The sequence below is a fragment of the Neophocaena asiaeorientalis genome, unplaced genomic scaffold, assembly GCF_003031525.2.
Source record: "Neophocaena asiaeorientalis asiaeorientalis breed wild unplaced genomic scaffold, Neophocaena_asiaeorientalis_V1.1 scaffold598, whole genome shotgun sequence".
Classification (NCBI taxonomy): Eukaryota; Metazoa; Chordata; class Mammalia; order Artiodactyla; family Phocoenidae; genus Neophocaena; species Neophocaena asiaeorientalis.
The window spans coordinates 1,296,136-1,322,810 of NW_020173036.1; the positions used below are offsets into that span (position 1 = coordinate 1,296,136).

The 26,675-nt window shown below is 43.2% G+C and overlaps 1 protein-coding gene across 2 annotated transcripts in view; it reads left to right on the forward strand.

Moving 5' to 3' along the window:
• The first annotated feature begins 10,564 nt into the window (after nt 1–10,564).
• ZC3HAV1 (zinc finger CCCH-type containing, antiviral 1) overlaps nt 10,565–26,675 on the forward strand; it is a 59,644-nt gene continuing 43,533 nt past the window's right edge. The window contains exon 1 of one of the 2 annotated variants that reach the window (XM_024742498.1): nt 10,565–12,065. In XM_024742498.1, coding sequence (XP_024598266.1) covers nt 11,758–12,065 — 308 coding nt within the window. In that variant the 5' untranslated portion in view covers nt 10,565–11,757. The other variant, XM_024742499.1, reaches the window with a different exon arrangement.

Here is a 26,675-nt window from a genome sequence, read left to right on the forward strand (position 1 = left end):
ACCTTTAAAGGACATCTAGTCCAACCCTCAGAATTAACAGACTAAGGAACTAACATCTGGAGAAGTGAAGTAATTCTCCCAAGTGTATAGATAGTTGTGTTGTAGTCGAATTACATTACATACCCCCTGAATAACTAGCCCTGTAGAGACTCAGGTGTACCATAAGCTCATAGAAGGCAGGTATGACTTCTTAGATTCTTTTTCATCCTCCTTGCACTCTAGCTCCTGTCCCCGCCCCTCACCCTCACCCACAATCACTTGGAGAGTAAATGAGTGACTGCATATCTTCATTGCCTGATGTATACACTTTAGTATACATGCAAACGTGGATAAAGACACATACCACAGGCACACGCATAGTTTCCCCTCCGGCCCCCACCCTCTGGGAACCACTAACCCATCTTCTCTCCGTGTGGATTTGCCTATTCTGGACATTTCATATCAATGAAACCATACAAAGAGAGGTCCACATACCGGATGTCTAAATACTGAAAAATTTAAAATCAGCCTAGCAGACTGTTAAAATGTTTTATCCTCTTGCCTTGACAAGTACACCATCAGGAAGAGGGTCACGTTCCAATTTAGAATTCTCAGACTTCTTGGAATTCTGTTGGGGGAGGTGGCAGTGTGGAGAGAGCTACCCCCAGTGCTCACTCAGCCCACGCCCTTCTCTTCTCAGCCCATCTCTTCTCTTCTCCATGCTGCACCATGAGGGGCTCTGCATGTGTGTGGCCACCCAGCCCCCAAGTGCAAGGGTAGTCACCCACTTTCCTGTGAGCAGTCACCCCCAATAGCCCTAAAGGGAGGACACATGCTGGGAAGAGACTGGCTCAGGTATGGAAACAGGCTTGGGGTGGTATGGGCAGGGAATTCCGAGTCCTAGGCACCGTAGTGTGGTGTGGAGGGCTGCAGGAACCCCTCAGCTCCATTGCCTCTTCACACCTGGTGCAGGGTGCAGTCAGGGCACCGAGCCCAGGGCAGGGACCCCTTTCACCAACGTCTAAGGGTATTGTTGCTTATTATGCTGTAAACAACCTTGTCGATCTTGCTAAATCCATTAAAATGATCTCTGATTTCCAGTAGTTTGTGATACTGCTTTAAACCTCTAAATCCCTGTAGAAGCTGTTTGAACTGTAGCTGTAATTATGAAGGGCAGAATATGGCATTGAGTGTACTTGAGAAGAAGCTATTATTCCCAGCTATAGCTCTAAGAATCTAATGTGTTGTGAAACATGTAATAACATAGACACACAAAAGCTGGTTGCACGGGTAAGAGATAAAGTTGGAATTTGCAATTTTATTGCAGTTGCAATAGAACAGCAGTTTCTGAAGAATTGTAAAAATGACCCAGGTTGTGATGATGGTTGTATGTCTATGTAAATTTACTGAAAAACATTGAATTGTATACTTAAAACAGCTGAATTTTATGATATGTGAATTGCATCTTGCTAAATCTGTGTTTTTTGGGGGGGTCATTTTTTAAGATGGTCCCGATCTGAGCTTGGAGTGATGTTCTGGAGTCCCCGTTGCTCCAATTTAGCCCTGATGCGCAGTGATACTGACTGCTGGCCCTTGGAAACCACCTGTCAATCACCAGGGCCATGACTTGCTAAGGGAATATGAAAGACAGTAAGAAGTTTTGGCATTTCTTGCTCAGGTGGATTTTGCTTAAGGAAAAGTCTCATGAAAAGAAGAACCCTCAACATTTCTGCTGTAGAACCACAGCAGCTCTATTCATTAGCTCTGTTGAGTGCTATTAGGTTTTTTTTTTCTTTTGTTCCCTAGTTTCACAAAGATTCTACCTTACCATCAAAAAGAATGGTTTAAAAACCAAATTTTATCCCACTCCCTTGCAGTGAGTTATGGGCTCATGGGGAAAGGATCCCCCACTTTTGACTGTTCTAAGAAAGAGCAAAAAATACTCTGGGATTAAGCATTTGAAAAAATACTCCTGGGACTTCCCTGGTGGTCCAGTGGGTAAGACTCTGCACTCCCAATGCAAGGGGCCTGGGTTCGATCCCTGGTCGGGGAACTAGATCCTGCATGCATGCCTCAACTAAGAGTTCACATGCCGCAACTAAGAAGTCCGCATGCCGCAACTAAGACCCAGTGCAGCCAAAGTAAATAGATATTTAAAAAAACACTCAAAGAAATACATTTTTCAATCATTTTAAAATAACATTTTTTCTCATTACAGAAGTACTACATATTCACCATGGAAAGTTTGGAAGATGCTGAGATTTAAAATGAAGAAAATGTAGGGCTTCCCTGGTGGCGCAGTGGTTGAGGGTCCGCCTGCAGATGCAGGGGACACGGGTTCATGCCCCGGTCCGGGAAGATCCCACATGCCGTGGAGCAGCTGGGCCCATGAGCCATGGCTACTGAGCCTGCGTGTCCGGAGCCTGTGCTCCGCAACGGGAGAGGCCACAACAGTGAGAAGCCCACGTACCGCAAAAAAAAAAAAAAAAAAGAAAATGTAAATTATCTATAAATTTATAACCACTTATTAACACCTGTTAACATTTTGCCTTTTAAAAAGTGATTTAACCAGTACTAAAGGATAATGTAATCATAGCTGAACTACTAATAACTTGGAGAACTATGTAATAAGAAATCTATAGGTGATAATTGTTGAAGCTAGGTGATGGGTACATGAGTGCTTATTATACCATTCTATTTTTATACAGAAAATTTCCATAATCCAAAAATAAAAAAGAGGTATCTATTTGAAAACTCACAAATTTTTCTGTATGGCCAAATTTTTAACAGAAACGAATTAAAAACATAGGAGTCAATATTTATTTCAGTATAAAAGTTAACTTGCATTTATCCTAGTTAAAACTAAGTCTATGTGAGGATACTGAGCAAACAGATTTTCAGCTTCTGATTTGCTAATGTAATTGTTTATTTGGTGAAAAGATAATTGGAAGATGAGAAAGCAATATAGACATCATAACATGTACACAGGAAAAATACTAGGTGTTGCAATCCCATGATCCCTAAAAGAAGAAGCTCCCTGTGTCAGCCCGTTGCTGAGGTGCGGATCCTCGGAAGGTCCGTTTTAGTTCATCCCCTAGTGCTGAAGGCAGCTGCTAGCAAGAGCTGAAGGTGACACAGAGTTGTGTGCTTTGAAGTCAGCAAGTCCTGAATTTGAATCCTGCCTCCCCTGCTCCTACTGGTGTGAGCAGGTTACTTAACTTCTCTGAGGTGAAATAAAGGTACTGTAAATAGAGGTACTAAAACCCACCTCACTGATTTGCTTACGATTCACCTGAGGGCTTCCCTGGTGGCACAGTGGTTGAGAGTCCGCCTGCCAATGCAGGGTACACGGGTTTGTGTCCCGGTCCAGGAAGATCCCACATGCCGTGGAGCGGCTGGGCCCGTGAGCCATGGCCGCTGGGCCTGCGCATCTGGAGCCTGTGCTCCACAACGGGAGAGACCACAGCAGTGAGAGGCACGCGTACCAAAAAAAAAAAAAAAAAGATTCATCTGAGATCATTTATAAGTGAAAGGTGGTATAACATAATGGTTAAGCCTGTAGCTTCAGGAGATAGACTGCCCGGGTTCAGTTCTTGGCTCTAGTACTTGCTTTAGCTGTGTGACCTGGGCAAATCACTTAACCTCTCTGGGCTTCAGTTTTCTCAACCTGTAAATGGAAGATGATAATAATAGTTCTTACCTCCTAGGTCCATTGGTTGTGAAAGTTAAACAAATTATACACAGAAAGCATTTAGAACAGTGCTGGGCACACGGTCAATGCTATTACATGTGCTTCCGTCTTCATATTATTTTTTTATTGAGATATAATTTACATGCCATAAAATTCACTACTTTAAAGTGTACAATTTAATGGGGTTTTTGTATGTTCACGAGAATGTGTGTCACCGTTATCTAATTTTAGAACGGTTTCGTTACCTCCAAAAGAAACGTGTGCCCGTTAGTAGTCACTCCCTATTCACTCTTTTCCTGGCCTTCCTGACAACCATCAGTCTATTTTCTGTCTCTGTGGATTTGCCTATTCTGGACATTTCATGTAAATGGAATCATACAGTATATGACCCTTTATCTTTGCCTTCATGCACTTAGCGTAACGTTTTCCAGGCTCATTCACATTATAGGATATACTAGTAGTTCATTCCTTTTTCTTTTTTTTTGTGGTATGCGGGCCTCTCACTGTTGTGGCCTCTCCCGCTGCGGAGCACAGGCTCCGGACGCGCAGGCTCAGTGGCCATGGCTCACGGGCCCAGCCACTCTGCGGCATGTGGGATCCTCCCGGACTGGGGCACGAACCCGTGACCCCTGCATTGGCAGGCGGACCCTCAACCACTGCACCACCAGGGAAGCCCAGTTCATTCCTTTTGATGGATGAATAATGTTCCATGGTATGAATGCCACATTTGTTTAAGTCTTCATATTATTTAAAGCACCTAACACATAGTAAATGCTTAGGGCCTGGTGGTCTTGTCAGCATCCCACCCAGTGCCATAGGGTTCAGGGCACAGCCCCAGTTCTATTCTATCCCAAGGGGAATAGTACTCAAGGAAGAAGCCCAAGCCATGGAAGTCCACCCTGATGCAGCCTGCTGTGGGCCTCTCTCTGTCTGCCATGCCCAGCCATGTCTTGACCTTCCATAATGTGGTCTCAGAAATCATGAGTTCCCCGTTGTCTCTCCCAGTCACACACAACCTGATAACCTGTTGTAATTCCCACTCCCTCTCAACTGCTGTTTTCACTTAATCTGTTCTTTTATTCCTCCTCTGGGCCTGATTACCTCCCCAGTTTCCTTACACAGTGCACATTACTTTGTGTTTTGGACCTTGGTTACTTTGTGTATTTGGGGATGTTGTATTAATTATCCATTGCTACATAACAATTTACCCCCAAGCTTAATAGCTTAAAGCAATCAATATTCTTGTCTCCCATGGTTACTGAGTAGCTCCCATACTGCTGAGTAGCTTAGCTGGGTGGCTGTGGCTCAGAGTCTCTCCTGAGGTTCAAGTTGAGCTGTCAGCTGTGGGGATGTAGTCATTGGACCTCTTGGCTGGAGCTGAAGGATCCCATTCCAAGGGGCTCATCCACATGCCTGGCAAGGTAGTGCTAGTTGTGGACAGGAGGCGTTTGTTACCTGTCATATGGGCCTTTCCATAGGGCCTCTTGAGGGTCCACACAACGTATCAACTGGCTTCCCTACGGTGAGTGATAAAAGAGTGAACAAGGAAGTCACAATGTTTTTTATGACCTAGCTTTGAAACTCACGCTGTCATTGCTGTCATATCCCACTGATTACAGAGATCAGTCATATGCATTGTGGGAGGGGACTATACAGGGGTATAAATACCAGGAGGTGAGACTTGCTGGGGACTAGCTGGCTGCCACATCGAGCCATTGTCTGCATGCCTGTGGCCTGTGCCTTCAGACGAGTGTTATCGAAAGGTTTGCAGCCTGAAGTTCCTCATTTTAACACCACCAAAGCAAAGTCTATAAATTCATCCTCGAAGAGGGAAATGACCCTCCTCACTCTGAAGTCAACCCCTCCACCTGTATACTCCAGCTTCATCTAGTCCCAGTTCTTTTCCTCCCAGGGAGCCTTGCTGCTGCCAAGTTCAATGTCGGAAGATCCCGTCTGCCTGCTCCTCACCTCTGCCCTCCCCTATCTGGCTGACTAATGCCCCCTCTGACTCCCATATCTCCTGGAGAGCATCTGTTTGCCATGGACTTTGGACATTCCATCTGACTCAACCCTCCAATGTTTATGTACTTTAAATTTCTATGACTCAGCACAGCTAACTCGTCACTGCCTTGTGTATGTTTTGCTTCCCTCTGATTGGTGGTTCAACTGATTCACATAGCCTGATATCATGCTAATGTGTCCAAGCAACTGCAGCTTTGCACTCTCCCCAGATATTTCTTTGAAACTTTCAAATATGCCCAGATCTTCCAGTAAAACAACAGCAATAAATAAGCAAACAAATAAACAAAAAATCTCTCTAGCTACCCAAGTAATTCCTCTCCTCTCTTCTCCTTTCCTTGTCAATCCTCTAAAATGAGTGCTGTATTTTGATTTCCAACCTGACCATTCTGAGAACTCTCTATCGAGTAAGTTGGAATATAAGATGGTACACAGAAGTTATTGACAAAGGAGTACTGTCTCAGGATACGGGGTTTAGGGGGTACAAGGAAACTGTATGAACAAGTAGCCCAGATCTCCATGTCACTCATTACACTTGCACCAGCACCCCTCCACCAGCTTATACCTATGGCCATATGAGGGGGGTCCCATGTAACCAGTAAAGGAAGAAGAAAAAGACCAAGCTGGGAGTATGGATGAGTCCCCTCAGTATGTGGGTACAAGCTGAAAATGGAAGGCAGCTACATTACAGTCATACTTAGGGGAGGCCTTGAAAAACGGTGGTGAAGGAAAATCTCCCCAATGGAGGAGCTTTCAGATGTGCACTAGGTCATCTGCATTGTGTGGAAGGAGAATGGCCCAAGGTTAGAACAAATGTGGACTCATGGACAGTGATGTGTGGCCTGGCTGGTGTCTAGAGGACCTGAAAGAAAAAGATTGTAAAGTCAGAGACAAGAAGAGCTGGAATTGAGGCACATGGATGAACTATAGGAGTGGATGCAAAGTGGGAAGTTGTTTGTATAATGTTTTAAGCCCACTAGTAAATATCCATTACAAAAGATGTACCAACTAGACAAAGTAATTTGGCCAGTTAATGTAGCCAGCCTTGGTCAGAGCAGCTGTCCCACCCCAGCTACATGATGGGTACCAAAGAGCCTACAGTGGCAAAAGAGATGGAGGCAATACAAAAACCTACAGCGTGGACTGTCATTTACCAAAACAAATATAGCTACTGCCACCTCTAAATGTCCAATGTGCCAGCCATTAAGACCAAGGCTAAGCACTATTCCTTAAGGAGACCAATAGGATACTTGGTGACCAGTTGTGACATTGTGACGTCTTTTTTCCTGGAAGGGCCAGAGGTTTACTGTGTCAGGAAAAGACAGATTCCAGGTATGGGGTTGCCTTTCCTGCCTGCAGGACCTCAGTAGCACCACTCTGGAGGCTTAAAGATTGCCTGATCCACAGACATGGGATCCCACATAACACAGTATCTGACCAGAAGATTCTTTACAGTAAATAGAGGAATGGGCCCATAAACATGGGATCTACGGGTCATATCACACACAGTGTAATCCCAAAGCTGCTGGATAGATAAAATATTGGAATGGTCAGTTAGAGGTGCAGCCGAAGCTCCAGCATGGAGGCAATATACTGCAGTGATTATATTTCCTCCAGGACATCGGAGTATACTCCTTCAGTCAGATAACATAGGTGTGTCTTCCACAATGGGTGGAAGCATGAGTGGCCCCAGTTAGCATCATTCCAATGACCCAATGGGGAGGAAGAAATTTTCCTCTACCCTTCCAGGTTCTTTTGGCTGGTCAAAAAATTAAATTGACATGAGACAGATTAACAGAAGAAAATCAAAGTTTAATATCATGTATACATGGGAGAGATGCAGGAAAACTGAGTAAGTCCCCCAAATAGCTGAAACCCTCACCTTAAATACCATCTTCAGCTAAAGACAAAAGAGCATGTTGGGGGTGGTGGTTTGGGACTTCAAAGGGGAAGAAGGCCATTCACACGGAGATGGAAAAGCAAACGTTTGGTAAATAAATGTTTGCTGGGTCAGGCAGAAACAACGGGACACAGAGTGGACTCTGATCTCTAGGCCCTGTTTAGTGTTTCCCCTACCACCCCTAGCCCATATTCTTTGCAGGTATCTCTGGTGATAGCTCTATTTGGGAACAGACCCTCTATCTAAAATTTTTTTAGGCAGTTGTGGGAAGGTCAGAGTTTCTTCCTGAGTCTTTTGGGCCTTGATTATTTTCAGCTGGAAATAATCCACGTGCTAAAGTGATATTAGGGGGCGGCAACTTTTGCTCTCCTACAAATCCACTGAGCTTCCCTGTCCCCACAAGTCCGGGTTCTGCGAAATTAGAAGTCTTGGTCCCCAAAAGGGGCACATTCTTGCCTGGGGATACAGCAAATATCCCATTGGATTACACGTTATGGCTGCCACCAGGCACTTTGCCCTCCTAATGCTGAGAGACCAGCAGTAAGACAAGGAATCACTGTCTTATCAGAGGTAATTGACCTGGTCAGCAGGAAGAGGTAGGGCTGCTGTTAGAGGGGGCAGGGAGGAATATGTGTGTACTCCAGGGACCTATTTGTGTGTCAGTTGGTACTCTTTTGCCCAACTGTGACTGTGAATAGACAAGAGCAGCAACAGTGGTCTGAGAAGGTGCTTGGACCTCTTAGGAATGAGGGTTTGGGGTACCCACCCAGGTGATCTACTGAGACCACCTTAGGATGAGGGGAATTAGAAATGGATAGTGGTGCCATCATCAAAAAGTCTACAAATAATAAATGCTGGAGAGGGTGTGAAGAAAAGGGAACCCTCCTGCACGGTTGGTGGGAATGTAAATTGGTGTAGCCACTATGGAAAACAGTATGGAGTTTCCTTAGAAAACTAAAAATAGAGCTACCATATGATCCAGCAATCACGCTCCTGGGTATATACCTGGAAAAGATGAAAGTTCTAATTTGAAAAGATACATGCACCCCAATGTTCTTAGGAACACTATTTACAATAGCCAAGACATGGAAGCAACCTAAGTGTCCATTAGCAAATGGATAAAGATGTAGTATATACAATAGGATATTAGCCATAAAAAAGAATGAAATAATGCCATTTGTAGCAACGTGGATGGACCTAGAGATTATCATACTAAGTAAAATAAGTCAGAGAAAGACAAATACTATATATCACTTACATGTGGAATCTAAAAAATAGTACAAATGAACTTTTTTACAAAACAGAAATAGACTCACAGACACAGAAAATAACCTTATGGTTACCAAAGGGGAAAGGAAGGGAGGGATAAATCGGGAGTATGAGATTAATAGATGCACCTACCATATATAAAATAGATAAACAACAAGGATTTACTGCATAGCACAGGGGACTATATTCAATACCTTGTAATAAACAACAATGGAGAAGAATCAAAAAAAAAGAATATACATATGTATAACCGAATCACTTTTCTGAACACCTGAAATTAATACAATATTGTAAATCAAATATATTTCAATAAAAAAAGAAAAAGAAATGGATGGTGGTGGAGGGAAGTGATGAGGGCCAGTTGTGGTCCTACAACCAGGTGCAGTGACAGAAGCCGTAGTTCATTCCATTAACTTCCCTCTTCTAAGTTATTTTTCAGGAAGAGCGGCCCATCGGAGTGCTGAAAAAGCTGTTTCCCGAGTACAGATGGAGAAACAGATCCATGTGGCACGAAAGGTAGACTAGAGCGGACACAGGGCGTCACTCAGATTTCCCTTCAAGGCAGGGCTTGCTCCCCAGCTGCAAGGAGTGTGTTTAGCTGAGCGCCTCCAGCTGTAGCTCCTTCAGGATTCACCTCAGTGACTAAGCTGAAGTCAGGCACTGCTCCAGCGGCCCCTGCCAATGACCATCCAAAGCAGTGGTACAAGGGCCTAGGCTTTTCTGCCCGAGGCTAGTGTCCTGCTCCCGTTGGGCGGAGACCTTGTGAGGTCTGCATCGTGGTTTGACAGCCCTCACAGACCAATCCTGCTGCTTCTCCTGACTTTCTCTGGCGTTATACTCCAGGAGATCTGTACTCTCAACTCCATATCAGTGTCTGCTTCCTGGAGAACCCAACCTATGACAACACGAATTTCCTAAATCTCTGCTTTTTTCCTCTCCACAACCCCTTAAATTGTTTCTCAGGGCCTCAAATTGAGGGGAATTTTATATCTCTAATCCCAACCACTCTAGCCAAACTGTACTCTTCTTCAACCTCCTTTATACCCCGTTGCAGCACTTAACCACGGATTCCCTTATGTTTTTTTTTTTTTTTTTTTCCCTTATGTTTTAATGTTTTCTCATGTCTTCCCAAACATAAGCTCCTTAAGTGCAGGGACTATTTCTTAAACTTCTGTATGTTCAGAGTGACTAGCTAAAGTAAGGGCCACACAGAAGATATTGAATTTAATTGATTTGATATTGAAAGCCCAGTCCCTGGGAACCTGTCAGACCACAAATCAGGCCAAGTGGATTAAAGGAAACTATAAAGTAATAGCTAGAGGGAACATAGCATTTGCTGGTTTTCATACCAAAGTACTGTATTCCTAAGAGACTCTGATCATCAACCATGAATCACCAATCTGAGAATGCCCATTAATCATTTTGAAGAATTTCTAGTTTGACAACTGAATTCTATCATTTAAAAAAAGGTTTATTACTTATCCCATCAATGACCTATTTCACCTGGGAGTGTTGGGAGGAAAAACCTTTTGCCTCTTCCAATTCGAGTCCAGTGATTGGGTCCTGCAAATTAACTGACAATAGACAGATTAAAAAGAGAAAAGACAAGATTTATTTAGCATTGGGGGGGGCAGTTTTCAATAATGGAAACCTCCTGGAAGAACCTGAAGTAACTTTATATATCTCAATTTAACAAAAGGGGGGTTTTCAGGACTTCAGTGGGAGAGTATGGAAGGTTCTACTGGGCTTTTTGATGCTAATTGCAATGGACAGTCTGTCTCCAGGGCAACTGAATTAGCAGGAAACTCCCTTGGAAAGGGTTGAAAGGTAGCTGTATTTTCAGGACGCTTTGCTTTAGTCAGATTAAGAGAAACTCAGATAAAATTTCTTTCTGTATCTTCTGTAGTTCAAATGTTCTCACTTTATACCAACTCTGGGGGTCCAAGTGAGTCCCCACTGAGGGAAAAGGTCTTGTCCGAATATCCAAAGAGAGGAACTTATCTGAAGCCTTGGGATATGTCTAAGCACGCCTGCCCGACTGTGACTGATTACTATCAGGGATTAAGCGGTGTCTGGGGCACCTCTGTTAGTGACTATAGACAGGCAAGAATGTGTCAAGAAGTGGTTCTTCAAAGAGCTCATAAGAAGGCAAAAAAGAGGGAGAGCAATAATACTTGTCCTTTGAGAAGGAAGGGTGGTGTGAGAGAAAGTTCACAGTGGTCCTGGCCAGGCGGACCACGATCTGGGGCCCAGATTTGGGGAACCTCAGGTTCCCAGGCTCCAGCTTGTAGGCTGTGTTTACTCAAATTACTTTCTCAAGTAGAATGAGGATGACAATATCTAACTCGTGGAGTTGTAAGATTCACTAATACCGGAGGCAGGGCGCCGGGCTCGGAGCAAGCGCTCACTTGGGTCTGTTCTTTCCGGGAATGGGTGGGCCAGAGAACCTAGCACTCCTCAAGAAAGCTCCCAAGACTCGCGTCATTCGTCACTTTGGCTGGTTTATAAAAACTCCACCAGGGCCCCGAGATCAATTTTTAGTTTCTCTTCTTTCCGGAGAAGCCTCTCGGTGCCCAGCTGGGGAACCTGACCCTCGAGGAGCCGTCCGGTGGTCGCCGTGTCGCCGGCAGATTAGCCCGCGCTTGTTCATCCTCTTTCCACTAGGTTACCGTCGCGATTGACTTTAAATCTGACACAGGACGGTGAGATTTGGCCTCTCGACCCAAGTTTACTGGGAAACCGAAACCGCTGGGCTCGGCGAGCGGCGGCGGAGAGCGCACGCTCCCTCGCCCCGGGCGCGCCCAGCCCGCGCGCCGCCCGCGCCCGCCCCCGGGACTCTTAAGTTTCGATTCTCCCTGGAGCAGAGTCCCGCGCCGCGGCCAGGCCAGTACAGCGCGCCATGGCTGACCCGGGGATATGCTGCTTCATCACCAAAATCCTGTGCGCCCAGGGGGGCCGCATGGCCTTGGAAGCGCTGCTCGACGAGGTGCAGCTCTCCGAGGCGCAGCTCTGCGAGGTGCTGGAAGAGGCCGGGCCCGACCGCTTCGTGGTGTTGGAGACTGGCGGCAAGGAAGGGGTCATCCGGTCCGTGGTGGCCACCACTCGAGCCCGGGTCTGCCGTCGCAAGTTCTGCAACAAACCCTGCGGAAACCTGCACCTCTGCAAGCTCAACCTGCTGGGCCGGTGCCACTATTCGCAGTCGGAGCGGTGAGTGCCCTGGGAGGGAGGGGCGTCTCCCCGGTCCCGGTCTGGGAGGACTGTCGCGGCTGCTGCTCCGTGATGAGGGGCGCGCCCTCGCGGGGACCTCGCACCCGATGACTCTTCCTCCAGCTGCTCACTCCTCTGCTTCCCTTCTTGCTGGGCCCGCGCTTCTGCTCTCGAAGGTTCCCTTCCCTCCAGCGCCTTCAGACCTTCCTTCGAATATGGCTAGCGCGCTACTGCCCCGGTGAAGACTACGATTAACTCCCCACCTCCATAAGGATAAAGTACTTTTGGGCAAGCCAGGGCCTAGACAATTTGGATGCAGGTTTGGGAACGAAAGAAAATGCCTCCATTCTCTGGAATCTTGAGTCTTCCCCTCTCTGCTACCTTACCCCCTAGGTATTGTGTGGTCTTCCCAGCCCCCCAGCCGACTCGATCCCGGGATATGTCTCCATCGCTGCGAGCTGCGGGTCTCTGCTTGGCCTTCCTTTCCAAGCGCCTCCTTTCCCCTCATTATCACTTTTCTCATATCTGACTCTAGCCCGCACCACCAAGACCAGAATGGTTCTATTCAAGGTTACCAATGATGGGCCCTCTTCCAGAACTCCTTTCCCGTGGGCCCCGCGGTGGCCTGCACCGCTGACCGCCTACCTTTGGGACCACTTTGAAACAGTGTGCCATATCTCCCAGGCAGCTGCTTCTGTGTTCCCACTTGTTCTTTTTTTGCTTCCTGCATATAGGTGTGCCCCAAGGTTTCAGTTAAGCCTTTTGATGTACCTGTATTCCAGGTCTCTCCCCGAGAGCCCTCACTTCCTTGGGTTTAGTCGTCACATCTACAAAGATGGCTTCCTTGTGTACATCCGCTGCCCCGGTCTTCCTACTGACTCTAGGTTCTTCATCTCCAGGGGTCTGAGGAGCATCTGCACCTGAATATCCTGCCAGGCTTTGTCGAACTCATCTTCTTTCCCCCAGCGCAGGGTCTTTGACACTCCCCCCCCCAACCCCCAAACTCTTATTCCTCCTTCATAATACCTTAAACACCAAGTTCTTTTATTGACCAATCCCGTCCCTTCCCTGTCTGGTTCCTACTTCGCATCTCACTTCTAAATGAATGCCTTGTTGAATTAATGAATGATTTTCTCTGACCATAGTCTTTCTCCCCATCTTTCCTATCCGTATGTACTTTTGCTAAATTATTTTTCTTGATGTAGTACTTGTCACACTTCCTCCATCCTTAAAAACTTTAAGTGGTGTCTTAGTGTCCAAAATGGTGGTCCTCAAACTTTCCAGCATGCGCTTATAAGCGAAAAACTTTACTCACTCGCAATACTTGTCTGATAAAACATACAAAAGACAGATGTTTTAAGTGGATGTGGTAGGTGAGATAATTTTTAAAAAAAATTTGTTTAGAGCAAAACTAAAATTTTAAAAATATGCCCCATTGTTCTTAAAAATAAATATTTATCATGTCGTGAGGCAACAATTTGAAAGTCTATTTCTGAGTTGCAGGAAGTTATGTGTATGGAAGGAGTCATCTAAGTCGGCAAATAAAATCGGGAAGGAGGAAAAGAGGGTAGAGAATAGAAAAAAGGAAGGAACATTCTAACAGTCTTCCGAATAACAATGGAGATGGAAGACTTTGTTATCATTTCTGTTGTGAAAAATTCTTCACCAGTTAGTGTTGGCTGTTAGTTTTAAATACATAGGCTTCTTATCTTTTAATTTTTTACTATGAATATTTTCAACATACACTAAAGTAAAGAAAAGAGAATGATGAACCCCTATGTGCCCATCAGTTCAACAGTTTTCAAAGTACAGTAAGGCCAGTCTTGGTTCATTTATTCTCCCCTCCCCATCCCTGTCCCCAACTCAAACGTGTTATTTTAAACCAAATGCCAGAGATTATTTGCTTTGTAAATACTTTAGTATCTCCAAAGATTAAAGACTCTATTTTATTAGTATAACCACAGTACAACGATCACTTTTTTTTTTAATCACTTTTTTTACGATTATATTTTCTTTTTATAAATTTATTTATTCATTTATTTATTTTTGGCTGTGTTGGGTCTTTGTTGCTGTGCATGGGCTTTCTCTAGTTGTGGCAAGCGGGAGCTACTCTTTGTTGCGGTGCGTGGGCTTCTCATTGCAGTGGCGTCTCCGTTGCGGAGCACCGGCTCTAGGTGCGTGGGCTTCAGTAGTTGTGGCGTGAGGGCTCAGTAGTTGTGGCTCACAGGGTCTAGAGCACAGGCTCAGTAGTTGTGGCATACAGGCTTAGTTGCTCTGCGGCATGTGGGATCTTCCCAGACCCATGTTGCCTGCATTGGCAGGCAGATTCTTAACCACTGTGCCACCAGGGAAGTCCCTACGATTATAATTTTAATATCATATAATATCCAGTTAGTGTTCAAATTTCTCTGATTGCCCTATACTTGGACTTTCATTTTCAGGGAAAAAAACCTACACAGTCATAATTCATAATGGTTTCAATATGTTATATATTTAATATATTTAGAAACTTTTAATTTGTTACATGCAGTAGGTTTAGAAACTTTAGTTTTTTGTTTTATTTTTGTTGTTATTATTTTGTTGTTGTTGTTTGCAACTCAAAACCATTTTAAGCTCGTAAGTTGGGTAGTTAACCTGCACTTGTTTATATTTTCAAAGAGGAATAATATATTCTATATGAATAATATGGTCTATGCAAGTTTGGGTGGATTCTCTGGAGAATTCATTAAAGTTATTATTACCTTTTTTTTTTTAGTTGAGTGTTAAATTCTTATTTCTTAAATGTATGGGTCCAGTCTTATTTTTAAAATCTTTTTATATAACTTTTGAGTTTGGGAATTACAAATTTTTAATCCATTAATGTACACTGTGTCCTCATAATAAGGACCCTTGGGAGAATTCTTTTTCTTTTGCCTAAAAGCCTAGAAAATATAATTTTTTCCCAGGTATATTTTAAAATATTTTCCCTTTCTTAGCAACTTATAAATCCTCATCTTCTAATACTTGACACGTGGGAGTCTAAGGGCTTTCTTTGTGGATTATAGGTTGGTGGGCGCTGTTGACCAGTTGATACCCATGTTGAGGTGACCATTCAGTTTGGTAACTGTTCTCTGTTTGCATGAGGATAGTTTGCCTTTTGCTGGACTTCTACATTTTCCTCTGTAGTACTAATATTTATAGATGGGCTTTCTCCTATCAGTTCTGCTGTTCCAGTCTTTTATGTTGCTTTTATTTTTAAAATTTTTTAAATTTTTGGCTGTTTTGGGTCTTTGTTGATGCGCGTGGGCCTTCTCTAGTTGCGGGAGCAGGGGCTACTCTTCATTGCGGTGTGTGGGCTTCTCATTGCGGTGGCTTCTCTTGTTGCGGAGCTTGGGCTCTAGGGGCACGGTCTTCAGTAGTTGTGGCACACGGGCTCAGTAGTTGTGGCTCGCGGGCTCTAGAGCACAGGCTCAGTAGTTGTGGTGCACGGGCTTTGTTGCTCCCCGACATGTGGGATCTTCCCGGACCAGGGCTTGAACCCGTGTCCACTGCATTGGCAGGCGGATTCTTAACCACTGTACCACCAGGCAAGTCTCTCTGATGTTGCTTTTAACTATACATTTTAGTTGACAGCAGGGCTTGCTTCACTATTGGATAATTAGTTTTGGTCCATCATTTTGGGTATTTCTATTTGCTTTGCTGAAATATACGCCCACACATGGAGTTCTAATCCCAGTTCTGGCACAAATAATAACTACCATTTGTTGAACAAATAACTGTCTACCAAGTACTATGATAAGCACTTTAGAGATGGTATCCAAGTTCACCTCTACTATGATTCCTGAAGTAGGTATTGTAAGTCCCATCTTTTTTTTTTTTAATATTTATTTATTTAATTTATTTTTTTGGCTTTATCAGGTCTCAATTGCGGCATGTGGGCTCTTCGTTGCAGCTCGTGGGCTTCTCTCTAGTTGTGGCATGTGGGCTCTAAAGCATGCGTGGGCTCAGTAGTTGCAGCTCGCGGGCTTAGTTGCCCTGTGGCATGTGGGATCTTAGTTCCCTGACCAGACCCCATCTTAATGTAAGGTAACTCAGGCCTAGAGCTGTTTAGAATTTTACCGAAGGTCCCATAGCTGATAGCTGGCAAAGATAGTGTTGAACCGAGATCTGCATGACTTCTTTTTTATTTATTTATTTATTTATTTATTTATTTATTTTTTTTTTTATGACTTCTTAACTTAGCTACTGGTGTCGTCAAGTAGCTCTATGAAGTGTGATCTTTCATTAATTCAAGGTCAAGATATTGTTTTGCAAGCATGATTTCTGTTTAACTGTTTAAAGCAGGCTGTCTGTCTTCAACTAGCTTTGTGGTTTCTGCTAATGTGGGTGTTTCCTCTGGGTTTTTTCCTGTTTGTATGCCTTTTTCATTTGCATAACTGAAACTTTGGGTGGGGGTGGGTAGATAGGAAGAAAACGAATTGACAATTTCATAAATTGAAAAAAAAAAAAAACCAAACCAACCAAAAATATGCAAAGAGTAGGGCTTCCCTGGTGGTGCAGTGGTTGAGAGTCCGCCTGCCGATGCAGAGGACACGGGTTCGTGCCCCGGTTCCGGGAGGATCCCACATGCAGCGGAGCGGCTAAGCCGGTGAGCCATGGCCGCTGAGCCTGTGCATCCAGAGCCTGTGCTCTGCAACGGGAGAGGCCACAACAGTGAGAGGCCCGCGTACCGCAAAAAAACAAATAAAAAAAAATGCAAAGAGTAGTACAAAAAGCATCAGAGTATATATATTCTGAGTATATAACGAAAGCTATACTATTTAAAAGAATATATAGTATAATAAGCTTATAATTCACCTCCCAGAATAAATATTTACATTTCTATTTTTGCTTTTTTTATTTTAAAATAAAATAAATACCATAACAGGCCTAAGGTTATTGTTTTTTTCTCTTCCCTAGTCTCACTTCCCTCTTTCCCCAGAAGCAACTTCAATCATGATTTTGGGGTGTCTCCTGCCCTTCTATGATTTAAAAATTTCCTGTCATATATATTTGTATTCATATACAAGATGTAGTATTGTTTATGTGTTTTAGAATTTTTACCCAAAGTTATATTTTGAAGATCTATTCATGTTGTTATAAGGATCTAGTTAATTTATCTTAACAACTGTATAGTATTTCACCATATGATTTACACCACAGTTCAGCACCTATTCCTGCAATAATGGGCATTTAGAATATTTCTAATTTTTTGCTACAAAAAAGCATGCTGCCAAGACTATACATTCTCTTGGTGCTCATGGCAAGCGCTTCTCCAAGGTAGATCATTAGGAAATGGAATTGCTGGGTTCAATTCTTGCACCACTTCAACTTTTCGGGATTCTGACAAATCAGTGTAGTAAAAGTGGTTGTACCCATTTACATTTTCATGTTTGATGTCTCAGTTTCCCCATTTTATAGCCAACTAGCACTTAGTATTATCAGATTTTTTTGATTTATGCCGATCTGAAGGGTATACAATGGTATCTTATTTTTTTATTTTAAAATAATTTTCTCATTAAAGTTTTTATTATGTGATATTTAAGTCTTACGAGAATGTATAAAACATACAGTGAATATCTGTGTACCCACAAATCAGCTTCAGAAATAAAATATTACACAGTTAAAACCCCCTGAAATCTCACCTTTGATCATCTCCCCCATTTTAGAGGTGATAACTAGAGATTAACATACCAGCTTTAGATACAATTGACTAATAAACATTGTTTATATTTAAGGTGTACAGTGTGATAGTTTGTTATATGTATACATTGTGAAGTGATTCCCTCAATCAACTGATTAACCTATTTATCACCTCCTCTATTTACTCCCATTTTTTGGACGGTGAGAACACTTTTTTTTAAATAAATAAATACATTTATTTATTTATTTTTGGATGTGTTGGGTCTTTGTTGCGTGCAGGCTTTCTCTAGTTGCAGCAAGCGGGGGCTATTCTTCATTGTGGTGCGCGGGCTTCTCACTGCGGTGACTTCTCTTGTTGCGGAACATGGGCTCTAGGTGCGCGGGCTTCAGTAGTTGTGGCACATGGGCTCAGTAGTCGGGGCTTGTAGGCTCTAGAGTGTAGGCTTAGTAGTTGCGGAGCATGGGCTTAGTTGCTCTGCGGCATGTGGGATCTTCCCGGGCCAGGGATCGAACTCACATCCCCTGCATTGGCAGGTGGATTCTTAACTACTGCACCACCAGGGAAGTTCCTGATGATTAGAACACTTAATATCAACGCTCTTAGCAAACTTTAGGTATACAATATTTATTATCAACTATGGTCACCATGCTGTACCTTAGATCTCCAGAACTTATTCATCTTATAACTGAAAGTTTGTATCCTTTGACCAACATTCCCCCCTCCCCCACCCAGATCCCTGGCAACTACCATTCTATTCTCCTTTTCTACGTGTTTGACTTTCTTAGATTCCATGTATAAGTGAGATCATGCAGGTTTTTGTTTTGTTTTGTTTTATCTTTCTGTGTCTGTCTTATTTCACTTAGCATCATGTCTTTTAGGTTCAAGCATTTCACAAATGGCAGAATTTTCTTCTTTTCATGGTTGAATAATATTTCATCTTATACATATAAACCACATTTTCTTTATCCATTCATCTGTGGATGGACACTTAGGTTGTTTCCATATCTTGGCTATTGTGAATAATGCTACATTGAACTTGGGAGTACAAATATTTCTTTGAGATACTGATTTCATTTCCTTTGGATATATACCCAGAAGTGGGATTGCTGGATCATATGGTGTTCTATTTTTAATGTTTTGAGGAACTCCATATTTTCCATAATAGGCATACCAATTTACAATCCCACAACACTTCTGCATTCGATATTTATTTTTCCCACACATTTATTATGTTTCTACATGTGTTTATTTCTTTTATAATTTTAATTTTATTTTAAAAAACATTTATTTATTTGGCTGTGCTGGGTCTTAGTTGTGGCACACGGGATCTTTGTTGCTGCGTGAGGGATTTTCGTTGTGGCATGTGGGGTCTTTTTTTTGGTCGCAGCATGCAGGGTCTTTAGTTGTAGCATGTGGGATATTTAGCTGAGGCATGCAGGATCTTTTAGTTGTGGCATGTGGGCTCTTTGGTTGCAGCATGCAGGCTCTTTTAGTTGTGACATGCAGGATCTAGTTCCCTGACCAGGGATTCAACCCACACCCCCTGCATTGGGAGCACGGAGTCTTAACCACTGGACCACCAGGGAAGTCCCTACACGTGTTTATTTCTTTTATTTTTATTTTATAAATTTTATTTTTTTATTTTTGTCTGCATTGGGTCTTTGTTGCTGCGTGCTGGCTTTCTCTAGCTGTGGCGAGTGGGGGCTACTCTTCGTTGCGGTGCGTGGGCTTCTCATTGTGGTGGCTTCTCTTGTTGTGGAGCATGGGCTCTAGGCTTAAGTAGTTGTGGCATGCAGGCTCAGTAGTTGCAGTGTGTGGGCTGTAGAGCGCAGGCTCAGTAGTTGTGGCGCACGGGCTTAGTTGCTCTGTGGCATGTGGGATCTTCCCGGACCAGGGATCAAACCCACGTCCCCTGCATTGGCAGGTGGATTCTTAACCACTGCGCCACCAGGGAAGTCCCCATGTGTTTATTTCTAAGCAACACTTGGGATTATTTTGCCTGTTTTCAAGCCTATAAATTACATCAATACTAGGTATGCAAATACTTGCTTTATTTTGCTCTTGTTTGCACAGCATAATGTTTCTGAGACTCACCTCTAATATACAAAGCCCTGTTTCTGTACCACCTTGAGGCCTGGGCAAGATGGACTTCTGCCCTGCGCCCTCTGCTTTACAGGTCCTATTCCAGCCCAACTGTATACCTACTCACTTATTGAGGAGTCTGGGGTTAAGGAATCATGCTCATTTAGAACCAGTGGCCTCTGTCTGTGGCCCCTATCCCTGTTCTAGACTATGCTCTGGGTTCCCAGGACCCTAGAATTCCCAAGCCTACTTCCAGGGCCTGAGTGGGCTTCTTCCCTGGGTCTTCCTACACGTGGAAGGAATTTGGATGTACAGGCTGGCATGTTCACTGCCTCTGTATGATGGTGCTGGCAATGTGGGACAGAGCCTGAGGGGGAGAAGAGAAGAGGTGGGCTGGAGTTGGGAGCGGGGGCTGTCTTTCTTTCCTCACCTTTTTTTTTTTTTTGACTTTTTGGCTGCACCACACAGCATGCGGGATCTTAGTTCCGGACCAGGTACCGAACCCGCGCCCCCTGCAGTGGAAGCATGGAGTCTCAACTGCTGGAACACCAGGGATGTCCCGGGGGCTTTCTTTCTTCATTTTACTACATCCTATTCATAGAGCTCAAAGGACTCTGAGCATTCTAATTCAAACTTGGCCTTCCGGGTCATTATGAAAGTATGTTTGTCAGGATAGGAAGAGAGAATACATATATACGTACATACATACATATATATATATATATATATATATATTAGAACATATTTTATTGAACCATTTCTTAGCTTGACTAATTACTTTGAAGTGTTTAGATATTTGGTGCATGGGCCTCCATTTTTTCATGCCTCAAACCCCACAAATTTTAGGAGAAGGACTGCTCTAGTTCTTTCTTTTATAAACAATAGCTTTCTTTTGTACAAAGGTACGCAATTTATATATCAATTTTCTTGTTATTAAAATATAGATTGTTTTCAGCTTTTTTGCTATTACAAACTGTAGTATTTTGGTACATCTTTCCTTGTGTAAACATGCAAAAGTTACCTAGGTATCTAGTACCAGAATTTACAGATTTAAGCTTTAGGAGACAATACCAAATTGTTTTCCAGGTTTGTATACCAAGTTTTACTCCCACCAGAAAATTATGAGCATTCCCGTGTTTCGTATCCTTGCCAATTGATGTCATCAGCCTTTTACAAATTGTGCCAATATAAGGAATGTGAAATTGTGCCTCATTGTGTTTTATTTATTTATTTTGGCCATGCTGTGAGGCATGTGGGATCTTAATTCCCAGACCAGGGATCGAACCCGCGCTCCCTGCAGTGGAAGCGCAGGGTCTTAACCACTGGACCACCAGGGAAGTCCCTCACTGTGGTTTCAATTCTTTATATATTCTCCGTCTCTGGCCCTTTTAAGTCATGACGCTTGTTTAAAAAACAGTTTTTATATGCAATTTTTAAAGTTATTTTCCATTTATAGTTACTACAAAATATTGGCTGTGTTCCCTGTGTTGTACAATACATCCGTGAGCCTGTCTTACACCCAATAGTTTGTACCTCCCACTCCCCCACCTCTGTATTCTCCCCCCGACCAATGGCAACCATTGGTTTGTTCTCTGTATCTGTGAGTTTGCTTCATTTTTGTTATATTCACTAGTTTGTTGTATTTTTTAGACTCCACATATAAGTGATATAATATTTGTCTTTTCCGTCTGACCTATTTCACTTAGCATAATGCCCTCCAAGCCCATCTAGGTTGCTGCAAATGGCAAAATTTCATTCGTTTTTATTGCTGAGTGGTATTCTATTGTGTATATATTCTACATCTTCTTTACCCATTTTATCTGTTGATGGACACTTCGGTTGCTTCCATATCTTGGCGATTGTAAATAATGCTGCTGTGAACGTTGGGGTGCATGTATCTTTTCAAATTGGTGTTTTTGTTTTTGTCAGATATATACCCAGTAGTGGAATTGTTGGATCATGTGGTAGTTTTATTTTTAGTTTTTTGAGACCTCCATACTGTTTTCCACAGTGGCTGTACCAATGTACATTCTCACTAACACTGTATGAGGGTTCCATTTTCTCCACTTCGACACCAACATTTGTTATTTGTGTTCTTTTTTTTTTTTGCGGTACGCGGGCCTCTCGCTGTTGTGGCCTCTCCCGTTGCGGAGCACAGGCTCCGGACGCGCAGGCTCAGCGGCCATGGCTCACGGGCCCAGCCGCTCCGCGGCATGTGGTATCTTCCCGGACCGGGGCACGAACCCGTGCCCCCTGCATCGGCAGGCGGGCTCTCAACCACTGCACCACCAGGGAAGCCCGTTATTTGTGTTCTTTTTGAAAATCATTCTGACAGGTGTGAGGTGATATCTCATTGTGGGTTTTTTTTTTTTTTTTTTTTTTTTTTTTTTGGGGTAAAAAAGACTCTCAACCACTGCACCACCAGGGAAGCCCTCATTGTGGTTTTGATTTGCATTTCTCTGATGATTAGCGATGTTCAACATCTTTTCATGTGCCTATTGGCCATCTGCATTTCCTCTTTGGAAACATGTCTATTCAGTTCTGCCCATTTTTTTATTGAGTTGTTTGGTTGGTCTTTTTTTTTTTTTGATGTTGAGTTGTATGAGCTGTTTATATATGTTGGATATTAATTCCTTATTGGTCATATCATTTGCAGATATTTTCTCCCATGCAGTAGGTGTCTTTTCCTTTTGTTGATGGTTTCCTTTGCTGTTCAAAAGCTTTTAAGTTTAATTAGGTCCCATTTGTTTATTTCTGCTTTCATTTCCTTTACTTTAGGAGACAGATCCAAAAAACATTGCTGCAGGCATAATGCTTGTTTTATTTATTTATTTATTTTTGGCTGTGCTGGGCAGCTTGTGGAATCTTATTTCCCCAACCAGGGATCGAACCCAGGCCCTTGGCAGTGAAAGTGCAGAGTCCTAACCACTGGACCGCCAGGGAATTCCCATGCTTGTTTTTCAAGTTTGTCTCATGTGGTGTCTAATTCTGACTTGTTGCTTCTGTTTGCATTTTTCTTTTTCTGTCCTCTTAGCACTCTATTTTTGTCTATAATTGCCTTGACTATATTTAATTTTTTATCATAAAGTGTACAGTTCGATGGCAATAAGTACATTCATGATGCTGTGCAACCATCACCACGGTCTTGTTCCAGAACATTTTCATCATCCCGGAAAGAGGCCCCACACCCATCCACAGGCACTCCGCATTATTCCTTCTACCCAGCCCCCGGCAACCTCTAGTCTTCTTTCTGTCTGCATGGATTTGCCTATTCTCGATGTTCCCTCTAAATGGAATCATCCAGTATTTGTCCCGTTGTGTTTGGCTTCTTTCACTTAGCAGATGTGTTCAAGGTTTGCCTTTTACTCTTGCATGTTGCTTGTCATTTGAGGGGGTATATTTACCCAGGAGGAGTCTTCTTGGACGTCTCCTTTGTTCCTGATCGTGCTGTGTCCGTGGAGTCTCCTTGTCAGGCTGATGCCCTTAGAGACAGGCTGCTTTCTGTGATGTCACAGCACGAAGGGGTGTGTGCCCCGTAAGAATCATTTGGGAAGTTTTGCTCTCCTTTCAGATTTGCTTCATATTTATTTGAATTTGATCAAATTTGACTTTCAATTTCTGCAGCCTTCTGCAAAAATTAAACTAAGAAACTTAATAAGTGATACTGTGAATCATGATAAACAATCTTAAATAAGTGACAAATAGGCATCTGATAACAAAATATTTTCTACTTTTTACATAATGTGGAGATGGCAGAATTAAAGATTTAAAATAAGTATAGATTCGTTTTCCATCCATAAAAAGTTTCTGATTTGATTACTGCTCCTGATCACATTTATTTCCAAACTGGTGTCTGTGATCTTTACCTACAGGCTACTTTGGAATTGACAAAGGCCCCAAGATGGTGGTGGAAAAGGAGTAAAAGAATCTAGAAGAACCTAGGATTTCAAGTCCATTGAGAAATCAGTTTAACCAAATTGGGGCACGAGAGTTAGACTCAGTTTGAGAGAAGAAAGTGGAGACCTAATTCATGAGCTTTTAATGCTTCCCCACTAAGAAGAGATTTTAAGATATTACAGACCAGCGACTTCCCTGGCGGTCCAGTGGTTAAGACTCCACACTTCCACTGCAGGGAGCATGGGTTCCATCCCGCATGCCTGGTGGCCAGAAAAAAAAAAAAAAAAAAAAAAAAAGAATGTTTTAGACCAATTCAGAGCTTCAAGTTAAGAGAGGTCATCTGGGGAAGTAGTTTCCAAACATTTTGATGCCTCACCCCTGTCATTAGAGAACATTTTCAGCATGTACTCCTATTATGTATCTATTTATTTAAAAACCATATGATGTATAACTCTTATTTTGAGTATTAAATATTTATTAATTTGTTACCTTTTAAAATAACTTTAAAATCAACTTTTGAGGTATGATTTACATACAATAAAATATACCCATTTAAAGCGTACAGTTTGAAGAGTCTTTGAAGACTCGTAACAAATGGATATACCCATGTAACCATCATCATGATCAAGATACAGAAAATTTTCATCAGTCTAAAGGTTCTCTTATGCCCCTTCTAAATTAACCAATGAATCCTCCCTAATCCTTCACCTCTTTCAGCCCAGGCAATAATTTTTTACTCTTAGATACAAAATAAATATAAAGAGTTGTAACATTTTTTTTCCCACACCTTGATGGGTCGATTTTGGGTTGCCCCTGTGGTATAGTAGGTACCCAGCTTTGGAGCAGTACTTCTCAGGCTTTGATGTATATCTGAATCGCTTGGGGAGAGCTTATTAAAATGTGGATTCCTAATCACACAACAGAAATTCTGGTTCAGAAGGGATGAATGGAGGCCTTGGAATTTGTGTTTAACCATCACCCTAAGGATTCTCTTGCAGGGGTTCAGGAGCCACACTTTGAGAAACAGTATCTGCAGATGTGCTTCCTGGAAGATTGCAAATGCAAGTTTTATGTGGCTTTAGAGTTTGAGGGAGTCAGAGAAATGCGTTCTTTGGTGCTGAGTGAGCAAATGATGAAAAAAGTGTTGCATTCCTCCAAGGTTAGGGTGACATGTCTCTTACTCTTATATGATAGAACAACAAGACATCCAGAAAACCTCAGACATTCTACCCACTACGTCAACAAATATTTATTGTGTCACCAAAAGAAGGCTATTCTAAAAGCTTCTGTCCCTTTCTCACTGAAAGAATCCTCAAACACCATTAACCAGTTAATTCATCTTTCTCCCTAGTTTAATATTCTTAACTTCCAAAGGGATTTATGTTGGGAAGTGTGGCAGCGGGAGAAGAGGCGTTTTCAAGGAGAGGAGCCTTGTGTGACCTACTGTCTCTAATCAAGATTTTGGTGGGAATTCCCTGGCGGTCCAGTGGTTAGGACTCCATGCTTCCAATACAGGAGGCAGGGGTTCGATCCCTAGTCGGGGAACTAAGATCCCGCATATCCTGCGGCATCTCCTGCCCTTCCCTCTCTTCACTTCCTGTGCTTTTTCTCAGTCCTGATGTGGACTTAGGGCCATGATCCCAAACTTTTGCTGCACACTGGAATCACTTGAGGAATCTTTTAAAAATACTGATGCCCAACTCCTACCCCTGGACATTCTGATTTAATTGGTATAGGGTATGACTTGGGCATCAGGGTTTTTAAAAAGTCCCCAGGTAGTTCTAATGGGCAGCAGAGTTTGAGAACCACTGATTAAAAGGACCAGAGAAATAAGTCAAACTGGGGAGATTGTCTACAATATTGTGGCACCGGCACTGTTTGCCTTACTCTTGGTACAGTTATAGGTTACAATCAGTTCCTCGGCCCCCCACCTCTCCCATCCTCAGCGGGCCTGGTCCCCTCTTGTTGCTCCCTGCAGCCCAGAGTCTTGGAGCCTACCAGCTGCATTCCCCTCGCCCGGCCGGGGCCCTCGGCCATCTGCACCTGGGGCTAATCACGATCAGCAGTCGGCGTCGTCTTCGCGCGTAATGTGTTCTGGGTAATACAGTTGTGGTTGAAGCAGGTCGATTTCTTCAGCTTCACCCTTTCTCTTCCTAGACATTGTTCCTTACCCTGTTGCTGTGCTCTCTGCTGGTCTCCTCTGGTTCTCCCCCATCTGACTAGGGGTTCCAGATTCAGTGAACCATCCCTGCCTCTAGTAACTGGCAACTTAATCTCCAACGTCAGAAGTACAAACATAGACGATAGGAGTCTCATGAGTAATACTTTTCAGGGTTGGTTTTGATTGGTGACGTTTTATTCTTTAGATGAGTGCTCTCTAGATTTTATCTTTCACACATCCTGGTTTCTTTTTTGCCTGGCTTGAATCACGATGAGCTATTTCCTGTCTTCTGTACAAATTGACTAGCTCTTCGATTTTGTCCACCCTCCCACATGAGGTGTTGGGGAACCGAGCAGGTGAGTAGGAGAAGAGAAGGGGTATTTTGATACAAATGACTGTGAAAAAACAAGACTTTCCTTAAGGTTATCTTTTTCCCTCTGGTCTGATTGTGGAGCCCAGGGTGGGCCCTATGTTTGCTGACTCGTGAAGTGCTAGAGTTCACACGTGTGAGTATCTAGTTCAGGAACCTAGCTTAGAATTTCATCTGACAGGCCCGGCCAGCAATCCCAGCCTGGACTGCACATGGGAATCATCTGGGGTCTCACATCCTGTCAAATTAAATCAGTCTCTGAGGCTGTGGCCCAGGCTTAGGTATTTCTAAGCACTCCCCGGTTGATTATCATGTGTAACCAGGGATGAGAACCACTCTGCAGGCTAGACTTCATCTGTGATTGGGGGAGCGTTTATTGCCAGGGTTAAAGTAACATTTTGTTCTGTGACTGGAAGAGAAGAATGAAAAAGTCATTTG